Below are 19,082 nucleotides of genomic sequence, written 5' to 3'. Positions count from 1 at the left end.
TTGCTGTGTCCCAAACATTATGGTGCCCTGAAATGGGGGGGGACTATGTATAAACACTGCTGTAATTTCTACATGATGAAACGAAAATGTTTAAAAATAATAATAATAATAATACATTTTATTTGTATAGCGCTTTTCAAGGACTCAAAGTCGCTTTATATGGTGAGTCAAGAACAAAACAAAATAGAGCAGTAAGACAGAGATGTAAAGGGGAGGGGGACAGGGGACTAAGGGTATGCAGAGGTGAAGAGATGAGTCTTGAGGCGGGACCGGAAGATGGTGAAGGACTCAGAAGTTCGGATCAATTGTGGGAGGGAGTTCCAGAGCCTGGGAGCTGCCCTGGAGAAGGCTCTGTCTCCAAAAGTGCAGAGGTTGGATTTCAGAATGGAAAGGAGATCAGCTGAAATGGATCTGAGGGACCGTGAGGGTTGGTAGGGGGAGAGGAGGTCAGTGAGATAAGGGGGGGGCCAAGTGGTTGAGGGCTTTGTCGGTGAGGACCAGGATTTTGTAGATGAACGGTGGGAGATGGGAAGCCAGTGAAGTTCTTTGAGGACTGGGGTGATGTGGTGCCAGGATTTGGTGTGGGTAATGAGTCGGGCGGCTGCATTCTGGACCAGTTGAGTCGGTTGATGTTGCTGGAATTATTGCCAAAGAGAAGAGAGTTACAGTAGTCCAGTTGGGAGGAGATGAAGGCATGGATGAGTCTTTCAGCAGCGGGGGGTGTGAGAGAGGGTCTGATTTTGGCGATGTTGCGGAGGTGAAAAAATTATGTTTTGACAACATGGCGGATGTGAGGCTCAAGGGAGAGGGTTGAGTCAAAGATCACGCCAAGGTTGCGGGCCTGAGGAGATGGGGAGACAGTGGTGCCGTCAATAGTGAGAGTGGGGTTGTTAATTTTGGTAAGTGTTGATTTGGAGCCAATGAGGAGAAATTCTGTTTTGTTACTGTTTAATTTAAGGAAGTTGAGTTGCATCCAAGATTTGATGGCTGACAGGCAGGAGTTGATATGGGAGAGAGGGGGGTGGTGGGGGGGAATTGATGCTGAGAAAGATCTGGGTGTCATCAGCATAGCAATGGAAGTCCAGTTTGAAGTGACGGAGTATATGACCAAGGGGGAGGATGTAGATGATGAAGAGGGGACCGAGAACAGAGCCTTGGGGAACGCCTTGAGTGACAGTGGCTGTAGCAGAAGTGTGGTTATGGAGAGAGATGAAGTGGGATCGGTTGGAAAGGTAGGAACGGAGCCAGCTGAGTGCAGAACCTTCAATGCCAAGGTCTTTAAGTCTGGTAAGCAGAATGTTATGGTTCACGGTATCGAAGGCTGCACTCAGGTTGAGGAGGATGAGGATGTTAAGGGAACCGGTATCAGCAGAGGTGAGGATGTCGTTGAGGACTTTGAGGAGAGCAGTTTCTGTGCTATAGAGGGGGCGAAAGCCAGATTGGAGGGGTTCAAGTAGGTTATACGCGAGAAGGGGGGAATGAAGTTGTGACCCGACGATACGCTCCAGGGTTTTTGAAAGAAAGGGGAGGTTTGAGAATGGGCGGTAGTTAATGAGAGAGGAGGGATCAAGACCAGGTTTCTTTAAGATTGGTGTGACAGCAGCAGTTTTGAAAGCAGAGGGGACAATTCCTTTGGACAATGAGGAGTTGAAGAGATTAGTGAGGTAGGGGCAGAGAACGGGGAGGCAGGACTTCAGCAGGGGAGTGGGGAGAGGGTCGAGGGAGCAGGTAGTGGGTTTGGAAGAGCTAATGAGTTTGGAGATTTTAGTAGGGGTGACCAGGTCAAACTGGGAGAGGAAGCAGTGTGGAGGAGGGGTAAGGAGGTCAGTGGAGATGTTGAAAGGAGGGGCCTTGGTAGGTGGTGGAGTAGATGCTGGGGAGTCGGGTACAGGGGATAAAGATTGATAGATGGTGCTGATTTTGTCAGCGAAAAAGTGGAGGAATGAGTTGCAGAGATCCGGAGTAGAGGTAGGGAGAGTGTTGGCTCGTGGCTTGAGGAAGTTGCCCACTGTGGAGAAGATGGTTCTGTGGTTAACGCAGGGGTCGGTGAATATGGAGGAGAGGTAGGCAGATTTTGCAGCAATGAGGGCATCTTTGTAGTCAGTGAGGTGGAGTTTGTAAGCTTCATGGTGGACTGTGAGAGATGATTTATTTGTGAGTCGTTCAAGTCGGCGACCAGTCTGTTTCAGCTTACGAAGTGCAGGTGTGTACCAGGGTGAAGATGTGTTAACGGTTCTTGTTTTGAGGGGGGCCAGAATGTTAAGGGAGGTAGACAAGGTGGAGTTGAGATGGTTTGTGAGATCATCAGGTGAGATGTGGGTTAAGTCCAGGGGGAGAGTGGTGGAGAGCAGGTCAGAGAGATGGTGGGGATCGATGGATTTTAGATTACGGAAAGTGATTTCTCGGAGGAAGCGGGGGCAAGGTGTCGGAGAAGGGATGGTGAACCGTATAAGCCTATGATCAGAGAGGGGGAAGAGGCATGGATGGAGGTTGAGTACCGGTTGATTTGTGGAATGGCCTTTATTAAAATCTGACAATGTGCACTTTAACCACATGTGATTTTTTCTATTACAAATCTCAAATTGTGGAGCACAGAGGCAAATAAATAAATGATGGGTCTTTGTCCCACACATTATGGAGGGCAAAGGCCCCGACCAACCACAATTGCTTGACAATCTCAATGCCACCTTGGAGTTTGAGTTTGACAAATGACACGATGCACATCAGGAACCCAATAACCCACCCAGGACGTACCACTGAAGGGTTGTTTCTCTTACCTGATTGTGGTGGCAGCACTGCTGATGATGGCACTGGTAGTTGCAGTGGTGCAAACAGCAGTGGCGGGAACGGTTGCTGCGGTGCTGACATTTGCAGCTGCCCCAGTGGGACCTGGTGTCATGGAGAAACTTACCGGCGTCTTCAGGCCCAGAGAAAAGCCGGTACTTGTGGTAGCAGCAATGGCAGATGTGGTGGGAGCTACAAAACAAACATCTGGCTATGAACACCTTTGTCACAGTGAAACCTACCGAATAATGAAGGGCATAGATACAGTCAGGGAGAGGATGTTTCCAGTGGTGGGAGTGTCTAGGAATAGAGGGCACACTCAGAATCAAAGGACATACCTTTAGAATGGATACGAGGAGGATACTTCTATCGCCAGAGGGCGGTGAATCTGTGGAATTCATTGCCAAATAAGGCTGCAAAGGCCAAGTCAGTGGGAATTTTTAAAGTGGAGATTGATAGGTTCTTGATTAGTATAGGTCAAAGGTTACAGGGAGAAGGCAGGAGAATGGGTTTGAGAGGGAAAAATAGATTAGCTTTGAATTAGACTTGATGGGCTGAATGGCCTAATCCTGCTCCTATGTCTTTCTTATGATCACAAGTGCAGTGGTTTGGTCAGGAAGCGGAATGATCAATCAAAATGTGCAGCATGCTCTCCGAGACTTCCTTCCTCCCACACCTGTTCATCAGTAAAGACCTACAAAAAACCTCGGCTCTCCAAAGCTCAGACTGCATTAGATAACTGTGGACAAGGAAGATGGTTGTCCACGGCTACAACAAGATTTAGATCTACTGGAAATGTGGGTCAAAGAATGAATTTGGACAAGGTGGCACAGCGGTAGAGTTGCTGCCTTACAGCATCAAAGCCGGGTTCAATCCTGACTACGGGTGCTGTATGTATGGAGTCTGTACGTTCTCCCCGTGACTGCGTGGGTTTTCTCCGGGTGCTCCGGTTTCCTCCCACACTGCCAAGACATGCAGGTTTGTAGATCAGTTGGCTTTGGTAAATTTGTAAATTGTCCCTAGTGTGTAGGATAGTAAAAGTGTACAGGGGTCATTGGTCAGCATGGCCAAAGGGCTAGATCTCCAAGTCAAAAAATAAAACTAAGTGTGAAGTGATGCATTTCCGGAAGTTGACTTACGCAGTAAATAATAGATGTAGAACAAAGAGATGTTGAGGTGTCGGTACATAATTACCCCACAGTGGTGACAAAGGTACACAAGATCGTGAAGGAGTATGGCATGCTTGCCTTCATCAGACATGGCATTAAGTATAAGAGTTTGGATAGTATGTTACAGTCACACAAGATGGTAGTGAGACAACTCCAGGAAGATCATCTGCAGTTCTGTTTCTCATCCCATAAAACTAGAGAGGCTGCAGAAAAGATTCCTCCAGCCATGTAGCATGAATTGGAAACAGACACTTCAGCCCAACTCATCCATGCCGACTAAGATACCTCTTCTAATTTTGCTTGCAGTTGGTCCATATCCCTCTAAACCTTTCCTGTACAAATGTTCTTTTCAATGTTGTTATGGCATCTGCATCAACTACTTCCACTGGCACCCACCACCCACCACCCTCTGTGTGTAATGGTTGCCCCTCAGTTTCCTATTACATCTTTCTCTCTCACCTCATCCAATGCCTTCTAGTTCTTGATTCCCCTGCCCTAGGAAAAGGACTCTTGTGACCGCTCGGTTCCCCTCATACCTCTACAAGATCACCCTTCAGCCTCCTGCGTTCCAAGGAATAAAGTCCCAGCCTCCCCAACCTGATGATGTAGCAGAACTTGGCGATTGGCTCGCTAATCTGAACCTCTGAGATATTGTTACAGAAATACCAAATGAAAGCTCGGGCTAATGACATCGAAACGACCCGATAGATTACCAGGAATTGACATCTCTAGTCAACAAGAAACAACTCTCACACAACATACCTCAACCATCCTACATTCAGTTCTAAGAGGAAGCCTTTTCCAACACTTGCTGTAGTGTCCAGGAAAAGTTCCACAAGATGTGTGATCTGTGGCTCAGTAATAAGGCGGATGAAGTACAGAATGATGCTGACTGCAAACATTTCTTGCAGTATAATATGGATAAATGTGAGGTTATCCATTTTGGTGGCAAAAATGGGAAAGCAGACTATTATCTAAATGGTGGCCAGTTGGGAAAGGGGGAGATGCAGCGAGACCTGGGTGTCATGGTACACCAGTCATTGAAGGTAGGCATGCAGGTGCAGCAGGCAGTAAAGAAAGCGAATGGTATGTTGGCTTTCATAGCAAGAGGATTTGAGTATAGGAGCAGGGAGGTTCTACTGCAGTTGTACAGGGTCTTGGTGAGACCACACCTGGAGTATTGCGTGCAGTTTTGGTCTCCAAATCTGAGGAAGGACATTATTGCCATAGAGGGAGTGCAGAGACGGTTCACCAGACTGATTCCTGGGATGTCAGGACTGTCTTATGAAGAAAGACTGGATAGACTTGGTTTATACTCTCTAGAATTTTAGGAGATTGAGAGGGGATCTTATAGAAACTTACAAAATTCTTAAGGGGTTGGACAGGCTAGATGCAGGAAGATTGTTCCCGATGTTGGGGAAGTCCAGGACAAGGGGTCACAGCTCAAGGATAAGGGGGAAATCCTTTAAAACCGAGATGAGGAGAACTTTTTTCACACAGAGAGTGGTGAATCTCTGGAACTCTCTGCCACAGAGGGTAGTTGAGGCCAGTTCATTGGCTATATTTAAGAGGGAGTTAGATGTGGCCCTTGTGGCTAAGGGGATCAGAGGGTATGGAGAGAAGGCAGGTGCGGGATACTGAGTTGGATGATCAGCCATGATCATATTGAATGGCGGTTCAGGCTCGAAGGGCCGAATGGCCTACTCCTGCACCTAATTTCTATGTTTCCCTGCACTAAACTCTGTACATGCTCCATGTGCAGATAGACTCGCACTCAGCACCAACAAGAAAGAAATCTCACAGATGGGCTCTGCATTTTAACAGTATCTTAAATTAATGATGAAGCAACAGATTATATGCCACAACTTAGAACAAACTCTGCTCTTGCTGTTAGAGTTCAGAAGTCAGTGACACAATTATCATGTGGAAAATGTTCTGGTGACCACTGTAGTCTCCCGTGCTCTACACACCTTACACTATATGCCTGTGGTGACCGCTGTAGTCTCCCGTGCTCTACACACCTTACACTATGCCTGTGGTGACCACTGTAGTCTCCCGTGCTCTACACACCTTACACTATGCCTGTGGTGACCACTGTAGTCTCCCGTGCTCTACACACCTTACACTATGCCTGTGGTGACCGCCATACTTCGCTATGACTCTAGACACCTTACTCTATGCTTGTGAGATGCGGATATGTGAGATGCCAGACAGATTAACCACTTTCACATGACCCATTCACAACAAGTGGCAAGGCAAGATTCCAGACACACAAATTCTGTTCCAAACAGACCACCCCTGCATCTACAATTGGAACGGGCTGCCAGACATGTCAGAACAATGTCTGATGGCCAAATACCGCAGCATCTACTCCATGAAGAGCTGACTGAGGGCAAACGGCCATGCCGCTAACAGAAGAGACACAAGGAGTCTTGCAGCATCCCTGCAGAATTTCAACTTTGACACACACCACTGGAAACAATAAACATTGCATTGTCCTGCACGACGCACTCACATAAAGAGGGGGCTCACTTATACAAAGAAGCTAGTAAGCACAGGAGAAGCTGAAGAACCATTGATGCGACAGTACTGTGCACATTTGTCACCTGTGTGGAAACTACTGGAGCCTAGATTGCTCTAATCAACCATCTCTGTATACATCACAACACTATTAGATAGATTTGTTCATTAGTCATGAACAATCCTACCAGCCAGTCCAACACTAGAATGGGCCAGTTCATGGAGCAGTTTTGACTGAGCTAGAGGCTATTAACCATCCCAAACCTGCAGTGATAAAAACATTCAGCACGGAAATTAGTCCTTCGCTCCACCAAGTCCTCTCCGACCATCAGGAACTCATTCACACCAATTCTGCACTAATCCCATTTTACTCCCCCAAATCCATCAACAGCCTACCCCAGCCCCCAGTTTCTAGCTCTCGTATATACACTAGGGGTGATTTTGTCACCAACTAACCCATCAAACTGCACATCAAAGATTTGGGAGGAAATCAATATCAACACAGATGGCATTAAGGTCAGGATGAAAGCTGGGTATGTGACGCTGTGAGGCAGCAGCTCTACCAGCTTTGTATTGTACACATAGATCTGTCATCCACTAGCTGTGTACTGCAACACATAAAACATAGATCTGGTGCTGTCATCTACTAGCTGTGTACTGCAACACATAAAACATATCCAATTATGGCAAGTTGATCGGCCTCACATCTATACTATACAGAGCGAGTAGTATTGTATAATAGCACGTGTACATACCCAAGGTGGTGGCTGTGGTCACAGGCAAGGCTGCGCCTGTTGGCTTGAAGCCAAATGGAGCCGATGTTGAGGCAGCTGGAACTGAACTGGTGCAAGTTGTCACTAAAGACAAAGAGGATTGGATTAGGAAGAAGATGTCCAGGTTCACAACAACAGTCAGCTCTCAATGTTATGAACCTGCAAATATTGTTTTTAGATTACTACACTACGCACATTATGCCCTGTGCCAGCCTTACCCCAACAACAGAATGTTGACAGATAGTTATAATTCCTTCAGCCCACCACACCCACCCACAGCACTAATCCCATTTATCTATATTAGGTCCAGTTTTTTGTGCTTGGGGGATTTAGATACTTGTCTCTTAAATGCTATAAAGATTATCCGCCTCCACTAGAGAGTGGCAGACAGAACATAATCTAGACAAGTGTGAGGTAATGCTTTGTGGGAGGTGACGTATACAGTAAATGGCAGGGGTTTCGGGAGAGGAACCTTAAGATGCAAGACCATAGCTCCCTGAAAATTGTGCTCATAGATGGATTTTGTGGTGCTAAATATATTTGCGATGCTCACCTTCCTAGGCCAAGCCACTGAGTGCAGGAGTTGCACTGCACAAAACATTGGCCAGATCTCACCTGCATTATTGTCAGTCTTACAGTGTGGAAACAGACCTACATGTCCCATCTACTCTAGTCCCACCTACCTGCGTTTGGCCCATTGTGTACAGTTCTGGATCATCACAATACAGCAAGAATATGGCAGCAATTGATAGAAACATGGTGCAGGCGTAGGCCATTCGGCCCTTCGAGCCAGCACCGCAATTCAATATGATCATGGCTGATCATCCAAAATCAGTACCCCATTCCTGTTTTTCCCCCCATATCCCTTGATTCTGTTAGCCCCAAGAGCTATATCTAATGCTCTCTTGAAAAGGTCCAGTGAATTGGCCTCCACTGCCTTCTGTGGCAGAGAATTCCACATATTCACAACTCTGGGTGAAAACTATTCTTTAACTGGTACCCCTGGTTCTGGACTCCCCAACATCGGGAACATTTTTCCTGCATCTAACGTGTCCAATTCCTAAAGAATTATATATGTTTCTATAAGGTCCCCTCACATCGTTCTAAACACAGTGAACACAAGCCTAGTCGACCCATTCTTTTATCATATGTCAGTCCCACCATTTTGGGAATTAACTTTGCAAACCTATGCTGCACTCCCTCAATAGCAAGTATGTCCTTCCTCAAATTAGAAGACTAAAACTGCACACAATACTCCAGGTGTGGTCTCACCAGGGCCCTGTACAACTGCAGCAGGACATCCTTGCTCCTATACTCAAATCCTCTCACTGTGGAGACCAATATGCCATTTGCATGCTGTACCTGCATGCTTACTTTCAATGGTACACAAAATTGCTGGAGAAACTCAGCGGGTGCAGTAGCATCTATGGAGCGAAGAAAATAGGCGACGTTTCAGGCCGAAACCCTTCTTCAGACTGATGGGGGGTGGGAGGGGAGAAGGAAGGAAAAAGGGGAGGAGGAGGAGCCCGAGGGCAGGGGGATGGGAGGAGACAGCCCGAGGGTTAAGGAAGGGGAGGAGACAGCAAGGGCTAGCAAAATTGGGAGAATTCAACATTCATGCCATCAGGATGCAGGCTGCCCAGGCGGAATACGAGGTGCTGTTCCTCCAATTTCCGGTGTTGCTCACTCTGGCAATGGAGGAGACCCAGGTCAGAGAGGTCGGATTGGGAATGGGAGGGGGAGTTGAAGTGCTGAGCCACCGGGAGTTCAGGTAGGTTATTGCGGACTGAGCGGAGGTGGTCGGCGAAACGATCACCCAACCGCCGCTTAGTCTCCCCGATGTAAATCAGCTGACATCTAGAGCAGCGGATGCAGTAGATGAGGTTGTAGGAGATACAGGTGAACCTTTGTCGCACCTGGAACGACTGCTTGGGACCTTGAATGGAGTCGAGGGGGGAGGTGAAGGGACAGGTGTTGAATTTCTTGCGGTTGCAACGGGAAGTGCCCGGGGGGGGGGGGAGGGAAGGGAAGAATTGACAAGGGAGTTGCGGAGGGAGCGGTCTTTGCGGAAGGCAGGGGGGGGGGGGGGGGGGGGGGGGGGAGATGGGAAGATGAGGCGAGTGGTAGGGTCACGTTGGAGGTGGTGAAAATGGCGGAGGATTAATATTTGCCGGCTGGTGGGGTGAAAGGTGAGGACCAGGGGGACTCTGCCCTTGTTGCGAGTGCGGGGATGGGGAGAGAGAGCAGTGTTGCGGGGTATGGATGAGACCCTGGTGCGAGCCTCATCTATGGTGGCGGAGGGGAATCCCCGTTCCCTGAAGAACGAGGACATTTCCGATGCCCCGGTATGGAATGTCTCATCCTGGGAACAGATGCGGCGTAGGCGGAGGAATTGGGAGTAGGGGATGGAGTCTTTACAGGGGGCAGGGTGGGAAGACGTGTAATCCAGATAGCCATGCGAGTCAGTTGGTTTGTAGTGTATTTTCAATGACTGATGTATAACCATATATAACAACCATATAACAATTACAGCACGGAAACAGGCCATCTCGGCCCTACAAGTCCGTGCCGAACAACTTTTTTCCCTTAGTCCCACCTGCCTGCACTTATACCATAACCCTCCATTCCCTTCTCATCCATATGCCTATCCAATTTATTTTTAAATTATACCAATGAACCTGCCTCCACCACTTCCACTGGAAGCTCATTCCACACCGCTACCACTCTCTGAGTAAAGAAGCTCCCCCTCATGTTACCCCTAAACGTCTGTCCCTTAATTCTGAAGTCATGTCCTCTTGTTTGAATCTTCCCTATTCTCAAAGGGAAAAGCTTGTCCACATCAACTCTGTCTATCCCTCTCATCATTTTAAAGACCTCTATCAAGTCCCGCCTTAACCTTCTGCGCTCCAGAGAATAAAGACCTAACTTAGAAACATAGAAACATAGAAATTAGGTGCAGGAGTAGGCCATTCGGCCCTTCGAGCCTGCACCGCCATTCAATATGATCATGGCTGATCATCCAACTCAGTATCCCGTACCTGCCTTCTCTCCATACCCCCTGATCCCCTTAGCCACAAGGGCCACATCTAACTCCGTCTTAAATATAGCCAATGAACTGCCCTCAACTACCCTCTGTGGCAGAGAGTTCCAGAGATTCACCACTCTCTGCGTGAAAAAAGTTCTTCTCATCTCGGTTTTAAAGGATTTCCCCTTTATCCTTAAGCTGTGACCCCTTGTCCTGGACTTCCCTAACATCGGGAACAATCTTCCTGCATCTAGCCTGTCCAACCCCTTAAGAATTTTGTAAGTTTCTATAAGATCCCCTCTCAATCTTCTAAATTCTAGAGAGTATAAACCAAGTCTATCCAGTCTTTCTTCATAAGACAGTCCTGACATCCCAGGAATCAGTCTGGTGAACCGTCTCTGCACTCCCTCTATGGCAATAATGTCCTTCCTCAGATTTGGAGACCAAAACTGTACGCAATACTCCAGGTGTGGTCTCACCAAGACCCTGTACAACTGCAGCTTATTCAACCTATCTCTGTAACTTAGTTGTTGAAACCCAGGCAACATTCTAGTAAATCTCCTCTGTACTCTCTCTATTTTGTTGACATCCTTCCTATAATTGGGCGACCAAAATTGTACACCATACTCCAGATTTGGTCTCACCAATGCCTTGTACAATTTTAACATTACATCCCAGCTTTCTATACTCAATGCTCTGATTTATAAAGGCTAGCATACCAAAAGCTTTCTTTACCACCCTATCTATATGAGATTCCACCTTCAAAGAACTATGCACGGTTATTCCCAGATCCCTCTGTTCAACTGTATTCTTCAATTCCCTACCATTTACCATGTACGTCCTATTTTGATTTGTCCTGCCAGGGTGTAGCACCTCACATTTATCAGCATTAAACTCCATCTGCCATCTTTCAGCCCATTCTTCCAAATGGCCTAAATCACTCTGTAGACTTTGGAAATCCTCTTCATTATCCACAACACCCCCTATCTTGGTATCATCTGCATACTTACTAATCCAATTTACCACCCCTTCATCCAGATCATTGATGTACATGACAAACAACAAAGGACCCAACACAGATCCCTGAGGCACCCCACTAGTCACCTGCCTCCAACCCGACAAACAGCCATCCACCATTACCCTCTGGCTTCTCCCATTCAGCCACTGTTGAACCCATCTTGCTATTCCTGCATTTATACCCAACACTTTAACCTTCTTAACCAACCTTCCATGAGGAACCTTGTCAAAGGCCTTACTAAAGTCCATATAGACAACATCCACTGCTTTACCCTCGTCAATTTCCCTAGTAATCTCTTCAAAAAGATTAGTCGAAGATGACCTTCCAGGCACAAATCCATGTTGACTGTTCCTAATCAGACCCTGTTTATCCAGATGCTTTATATATATTATCTCTAAGTATCTTTTCCATTAATTTGCCCACCACTGAAGTCAAACTAACAGGTCTATAATTGCTAGGTTTACTCTTAGAACCCTTTTTAAACAATGGAACAACATGCGCAGTACGCCAATCCTCGGGGACTATTTCCGTTTCTAATGACATTTGAAATATTTCTGTCATAGCCCCGGCTATTTCTACACTAACTTCCCTCAATGTCCTAGGGAATATCCTGTCAGGACCTGGAGACTTATCCACTTTTATATTTTTCAAAAGTGTCAGTACTTCTTTTACTTTGAAACAACTATGTACAAGGACATTATGGAGGGTACTGTAGGTACTTTGCTCAGGCAGATATTTACCTGTCATCATGGAACCCGAGTATCACTGAGCAAAATATAATTCAGACTGAACAATTGAAAATATTTTTGAGAGGGAATTCAAAACATTATCTTAAGTCTCTTTCAAAAGACAGTCAAGATCTGCATGCAGTTGCAGTTTCCTGATTAAATACCATTTGAACCAATCAAACATCAAGTCATTTTGCAGAAGGATTCCTGTCCCCCACATCGTTGAAGAGATTAAATGTTCTGGTAGTCACAGTAAATCCAGTTATAATGCACCCAGCCTCAAGGCCAAATGTCCAACTCAAAAGACCAGAGATGCTGCCTGACCCACTGAGTTACTCCAGCTGTTTGTCTTTTATAAACCAGCATGTGCAGTTCCTTATTTCTACACTTACTAAATGCAGATGTAGGCTGATCAATGTTTCACCCCGTTAAACTAATGCAGATTTGCATTTTCAGATACAAGGTTTTATAACTGCTGTTAGTACAAACACTGATGACTCACTCACATGGGAAGCCAGTGGTCAAGGAAGAGGTGGAAGGATCCGAGCTCACCACTGAAGCAAACAGAGATGATCCTGCTGCAGGGGCCACACTTACAGCTCCTGTGGTCAAACCTGCAAACACATCATGTTCAAATCTTTACACTTAAAGATAAATGTTTTCCAGAATAAAGATGCAGCAAGCCTGAAGGAGACGGCTGCTGTTTTAGGGTACATTTACTTCACTCATAGTGAGAGTTAACCATCCATAAATGCAAGTTTAACTTCATTATCATATGTACGTGCAGCAAGGCACTAATCTTACTTGCAGCAGCATCATAGGCACACAGATGCAGACAAACAAGCAGCTGTTATTTATTTCAGATGACCAGTCTTTTGTGTTTAAAGAACTGCACTGACTCCAAAGCATCTGAGCTCTAATACTAAAAATAAGTAGATAGCTGACATTCCCCAGGTGAATAAAGGGGTAATCTATGGGTGGAACCAGGGGATATGTGGGATCCTAAATGAATGCTTCTCTTTGGTATTCGCCAGGGAAAAGAACGTGGAGGCTGGAGAAATGAGGGAGTGCAGCGTATATTCACCAAGTTAATTCCTGGAATGGCGGGACTGTCATATGCTGAAAGAATGGAGCGACAGGGCTTGTATGCACTGGAATTTAGAAGGATGAGAGGGTATCTTATAGTAACATATAAAATTATTAAGGGGTTGGACACGCTAGATGCAGGAAACATGTTCCCGATATTGGGGGAGTCCAGAACAAGGGGCCACAGTTTAAGAATAAGGGGTAGGCCATTTAAAACTGAGATGAGGAAAAACTTTTTCACACAGAGAGTTGTGAATTTGTGGAATTCTCTGCCTCAGAGGGCAGTGGAGGCCGATTCACTGGATGCATTCAAAAGAGAGTTAGATAGAGCTCTCAGGGCTAGCGGAATTAAGGGATATGGGGAGAAGGCAGGAACGGGGTACTGATTGTGGATTATCAGCCATGATCACATTGAATGGCGGGGCTGGCTCGAAGGACCGAAGATTCCCTCTCATCCTTCTAAACTCCAGAGTGTACAAGCCCAGCTGCTCCATTCTCTCAGCATACGACAGTCCCGCCATCCCAGCAATTAATCTTGTAAACATACGATGCACTCCCTCAATAGCAAGAATGTCCTTGCTCAAAGTAGGGGACCAAAACTGCACACAATACTGCAGGTGTGGTCTCACTAGGGCTCTGTACAACTGCAGAAGGACATCTTTGCTCCTATATTCGATTCCTCTTGTTATAAAGGCCAACATGCCATTTGCTTTCTTCACTGCCTGCTGTACCTGCATGCTTACTTTCATAGACTGATGTACAAGGACCCCCAGATCCCGTTGTACTTCCCCTTTTCCCAACGACGCTATTTAGATAATAATAATACCAAGGCCCCCCCTTTTAACATCTCCACTGACCTCCTTACCCCTCCTCCACACTGCTACCTCTCCCAGTTTGACCTGGTCACCCCTATTGAAATCTCCAAACTCATCAGCTCTTCCAAACCCACTACCTGCTCCCTCGACCCTCTCCCCTGTTGAAGTCCTGCCTCCCCGTTCTCTGCCCCAACCTCACTAATCTCTTCAACTCCTCATTGTCCAAAGGAATTGTCCCCTCCGCCTTCAAAACTGCTGCTGTCACACCAATCTTAAAGAAACCTGGTCTTGATCCCTCCTCTCTCATTAACTACCGCCCAATCTCAAACCTCCCCTTTCTTTCAAAAACCCTGGAGCGTATCGTTGCGTCGCAACTTCATTCCCACCTCCTTGCGTATAACCTACTTGAACCCCTCCAATCTGGCTTTCGCCCCCTCTATAGCACAGAAACTGCTCTCCTCAAAGTCCTCAACGACATCCTCACCTCTGCTGACACTGGTTCCCTCAACATCCTCATCCTCCTCGACCTGAGCGCAGCCTTCGATACAGTGAACCATAACATCCTGCTCACCAGACTTAAAGACCTTGGCATTGAAGGTTCTGCACTCAGCTGGCTCCGTTCCTACCTTTCCAACCGATCCCACTTCATCTCTCTCCATAACCACACCTCTGCTACAGCCACTGTCACTCAAGGCGTTCCCCAAGGCTCTGTTCTCGGTCCCCTCCTCTTCATCATCTACATCCTCCCCCTTGGTCAGATACTCCGCCACTTCAATCTGGACTTCCACTGTTACGCTAATGACACCCAGATCTACCTTGGCACCAAATCCCCCCACAAACCCCCCCCCCCCACCCTCTCCCATATCAACTCCTGTTTGTCAGCTATAAAAACCTGGATGCAACACAATTTGCATTTATTTGCTGCTGAGGGGGGAAGACGCCTTTTCTGTAAAATCGCTTCTGTCTTGTCTTGATGACATTAAGTCCTGGTTGGCCCTAAACTTTCTTGGATTTAATGAAAAGGAGACAGAGGTGATTTTAATTGATCCCAATGGCTGCCGTGAACCTCCATTTGTTGATTTAGGTCCATTGTCAAGGTACGTGAAGCCAACAGTTGTGAACCTGGGTTTTAGGATGGACAGTGACTTTAAATTAGATCGCCAAATATGCACGGTGGTTAAGTCCAGCTTCTTTCACCTAAGGAAGCTGGCGAAGGTGAAGCCCATTCTTGAGCGGCAGCATTTTGAGACAGTAATCCATGCCTTTATTACATCTAGGCTGGATTACTGTAACGCGCTCTATTTTGGTGTTGCTCGTTCTTCACTAGCTCGTCTCCAGTTGGTTCAGAATGCTGCTGCTCGCCTTTTAACAGGGACTCGAAAGAGGGAGCACATATCGCCAATTCTGGCCTCCCTGCACTGGCTCCCGGTGCACTTTCGAGTTCATTTTAAGATACTGTTATTTGTTTTTAAATCTCTGAATGGGCTCGCCCCGCCTTACATCTCTGAGCTGCTCCACCCATACGCTCCTGCCCGGTCCCTCAGGTCAGCTGGTCAGCTGCTCCTGGAGGTACCGAGGTCTAGTCGGAGGCTCAGAGGGGCTAGAGCCTTCTCTGTTGCTGCTCCGGCACTCTGGAACACCCTGCCGTTGCACATCAGACAGGCCCCCTCTCTGTCCATCTTCAAATCCAGTGTTAAAACACATTTGTACTCCCTGGCTTTTGACCATGCCTGAGGCTTTGCTTCTGTTTGTGGTGTTTTTGATGTTTCTTTATTTTACATGTCTTTTCCTACTATTTCTTTTGATTGTTATTTTTGGTGTGTATTAACTTTTTTTGTCAATAATTAGTGATGTACAGCACTTTGTTGCAGCTATGTTTGTTTTTAAAGTGCTCTATAAATAAAATTATTATTATTATTATTATTATAATTTCCTCAAACTCAACAGCGATAAAACAGAATTCCTCCTCATAGGCTCCAAAGCCACACTCAGCAAAATCAATAACCCCACTCTCACCATCAACGGCACCACTGTCTCCCCCATCTCCCCAGGCCCGCAACCTTGGCGTGATCTTTGATTCCACCCTCTCCCTTGAGCCTCACATCCGCCATGTCATTAAAACCTCCTTCTTTCATCTCCGCAACATCGCCAAACTCAGACCCTCTCTCACACCGCCCGCTGCTGACTCATCCATGCCTTCATCTCCTCCCGACTGGACTATTGCAACTCACTTCTCCTTGGCATCAGCTCCACCTACATCAACCGACTCCAACTGGACCAGAACGCAGCCGCCCGACTCATCACCCACACCAAATCCTGGCATCACATCACTCCAGTCCTCAAACAACTTCACTGGCTTCCCATCTCCCACCGGATCACCTACAAAATCCTGATCCTCACCTACAAAGCCCTCCTCCATCTGCCCCCCCCCCCATATCTCACTGACCTCCTCTCCCCCTACCAACCCTCACGGTCCCTCAGATCCACATCAGCTGGTCTCCTCTCCATCCACAAGTCCAACCTCCGCAGTTTTGGGGACAGAGCCTTCTCCAGGGCAGCTCCCAGGCTCTGGAACTCCCTCCCGCAACTGATCCGCAATTCCGTGTCCCTCACCATCTTCCAGTCCCGCCTCAAGACCCATCTCTTCACCTCTGCCTATCCTTAGCCCCACGTGCCGTCCCTTTTCATCTGTGCATTAATTACCTCATACTGTGTTTTGTATTGAATTCTGTATTTACTTTGTGTACTAGTCATGTCTCTACTATTTATTTCATTCCCCTTACATGTTTTTCCTCTACCTGCTACATTTTTGTAAGGTGTCCTTGAGACTCTTGAAAGGCACCCATAAATAAAATTTATTATTATTAATAATCTGCCTTCCTGTTTTTGCTACCAAAGATGATAACCTCACATTTATCCGTATTAAACCTCATCTGCTATGCATCTGCCCACTCCCCCAACCTGACCAAGTCATCCTAATCCCTACTCTTTGTTTCCTGTCTGCCAACCACTTCTCTAACCATGTCAATACTCTACCCCCAATACCACGTGCCTTCATGTTACCCACTAATTTCCTATGTGGGACCTTATCAAATGCTTTCTGAAAGTCCAGGTACACTACATCCACTGGCTCTCCCTTGTCAAATTTTCTTAGTTACATCTTCAAAAAATTCCAGAAAATTAATCAAGCATGATTTCCCCTTCATAAATCCATGCTGACTCGGACCGATCCCGTTACTGCTATCCAAATGTTCGGCTATCTTATCTTTTATAATCGACTCCAGCATCTTCCCCACCACCGATGTCAGGCTAACTGGTCTACAATACCCTGTTTTCTCTCTCCCGCCCTTCTTAAAAAGTGGGATACCATTAGCTATCCTCCAATCCACAGGAACTGATCCTGAGTCTATAGAACATTGGAAAATTATCACCAATGCATCCACGATTTCCAGAGCCACTTCCTTAAGTACCCTGGGATGCAGACCATCAGGCACTGGGGATTTATCAGCCTTCAGTCCCATCAGTCTATCCATTTCCTGCCGAATGTGGATTTCCTTCAGTTCCTCCGTCACCCCAGATCCTCTGGCCACTACTATATGAGGAAGATTGTTTGTGTCCTCCTTAGTGAAGACAGATCCAAAGTACCTGTTCAACTCATCTTCCATTTCCTTGTTCCCCATAATAAATTCACCTTTTTCGGTCTTCAAGGGTCCAACTTTGGTCGTAACTAATTCTTTCCTCTTCACATACCTAAAGAAGCTTTTACTATCCTGCTTTATATTCTTGGCTGGCTTACCTACATACCTCATCTTTTCTCCTCGTATTGTCTTTTTGGTTATCTTCTGTTGTTCTTTAAACATTACCCAATCCTCTTGCTTCCCGCTCATCTTTGCTACGTTGTACTTGTTCGCTTAAATTTTTATACTGTCCCTGACGTCCTTTGTCAGCCATGGTCGTCCCTTTCTCCCTTTGGAATCTTTCTTCCTCCTAGGAATGAACTGATCCTGCACCTTCTGTATTATTCCTAGAAACACCTGCCATTTTTGTTCCACTGTCATCCCGGCTAATCTTTCCAGTTAACTTTGGCCAACTCCTCCCTCATGGCCCCATAGTCCCCTTTATTCAACTGCAACACTGACACCTCCGATCTACTCTTCTCGCTCTCCAAGGCTTTTGACAAGATCACAGGTGGTAATTTAGTCCGGAAAGCTAAGCCAGACAAATTCTGGAATCTGGTATTTGATTGCATTATGGGATAGTCGGTGAAGTAAATAGGCAACATAAAACAGAGAGAAAACCTGTGAGCAGCTGACCTCTTTCATCTGGTAACCACAGCCACTGGATGAATGATTTACAAGTTTCACTTTGTCCAGGTACTCTCACTGTGGTTTTATTTAGAATATCCACACTAGAATAGAACGAGCTTCTGATCTTATCGTCTTCCATGAAAACCAGTATCCCCCTCAGAAGTAAAGGTTTATAATACCTCTTAGAAACATAGAAACATAGAAATTAGGTGCAGGAGTAGGCCATTCGGCCCTTCGAGCCTGCACCGCCATTCAATATGATCATGGCTGATCATCCAACTCAGTATCCCGTACCTGCCTTCTCTCCATACCCTCTGATCCCCTTGGCCACAAGGGCCACATCTAACTCCCTCTTAAATATAGCCAATGAACTGGCCTCCACTACCCTCTGTGGCAGAGAGTTCCAGAGATTCACCACTCTCTGCGTGAAAAAAGTTCTCCTCATCTCGGTTCTAAAGGATTTCCCCCTTATCCTTAAGCTGTGACCCCTTGTCCTGGACTTCCCCAACATCGGGAACAATCTTCCTGCATCTAGCCTGTCCAACCCCCTAAGAATTTTGTAAGTTTCTATAAGATCCCCTCTCAATCTCCTAAATTCTAGAGAGTATAAACCAAGTCTATCCAGTCTTTCTTCATAAGACAGTCCTGACATCCCAGGAATCAGTCTGGTGAACCTTCTCTGCACTCCCTCTATGGCAATAATGTCCTTCCTCAGATTTGGAGACCAAAACTGCACGCAATACTCCAGGTGTGGTCTCACCAAGACCCTGTACAACTGCAGTAGAACCTCGCTGCTCCTATACTCAAATCCTCTTGCTATGAAAGCCAACATACCATTTGCTTTCTTTACTGCCTGC

General features: G+C 46.4%; 1 protein-coding gene across 1 annotated transcript in view; it reads right to left on the bottom strand.

The window, feature by feature from the left end:
- The window catches only part of nup62l (nucleoporin 62 like), a 62,498-nt gene that overhangs the window by 18,777 nt on the left and 24,639 nt on the right, over positions 1 to 19,082 (bottom strand). Inside the window, 3 exon segments of the mRNA XM_055643402.1 lie at positions 2,778 to 2,976; positions 7,229 to 7,330; positions 12,524 to 12,631. Of these exon segments, the coding sequence (XP_055499377.1) occupies positions 2,778 to 2,976; positions 7,229 to 7,330; positions 12,524 to 12,631 (409 nt within the window).

The sequence above is a fragment of the Leucoraja erinacea genome, chromosome 12 (assembly GCF_028641065.1).
Source record: "Leucoraja erinacea ecotype New England chromosome 12, Leri_hhj_1, whole genome shotgun sequence".
Classification (NCBI taxonomy): Eukaryota; Metazoa; Chordata; class Chondrichthyes; order Rajiformes; family Rajidae; genus Leucoraja; species Leucoraja erinaceus.
Note: the sequence above shows the minus strand (reverse complement) of the source record. Positions and strands in the feature narration are given on the sequence as shown.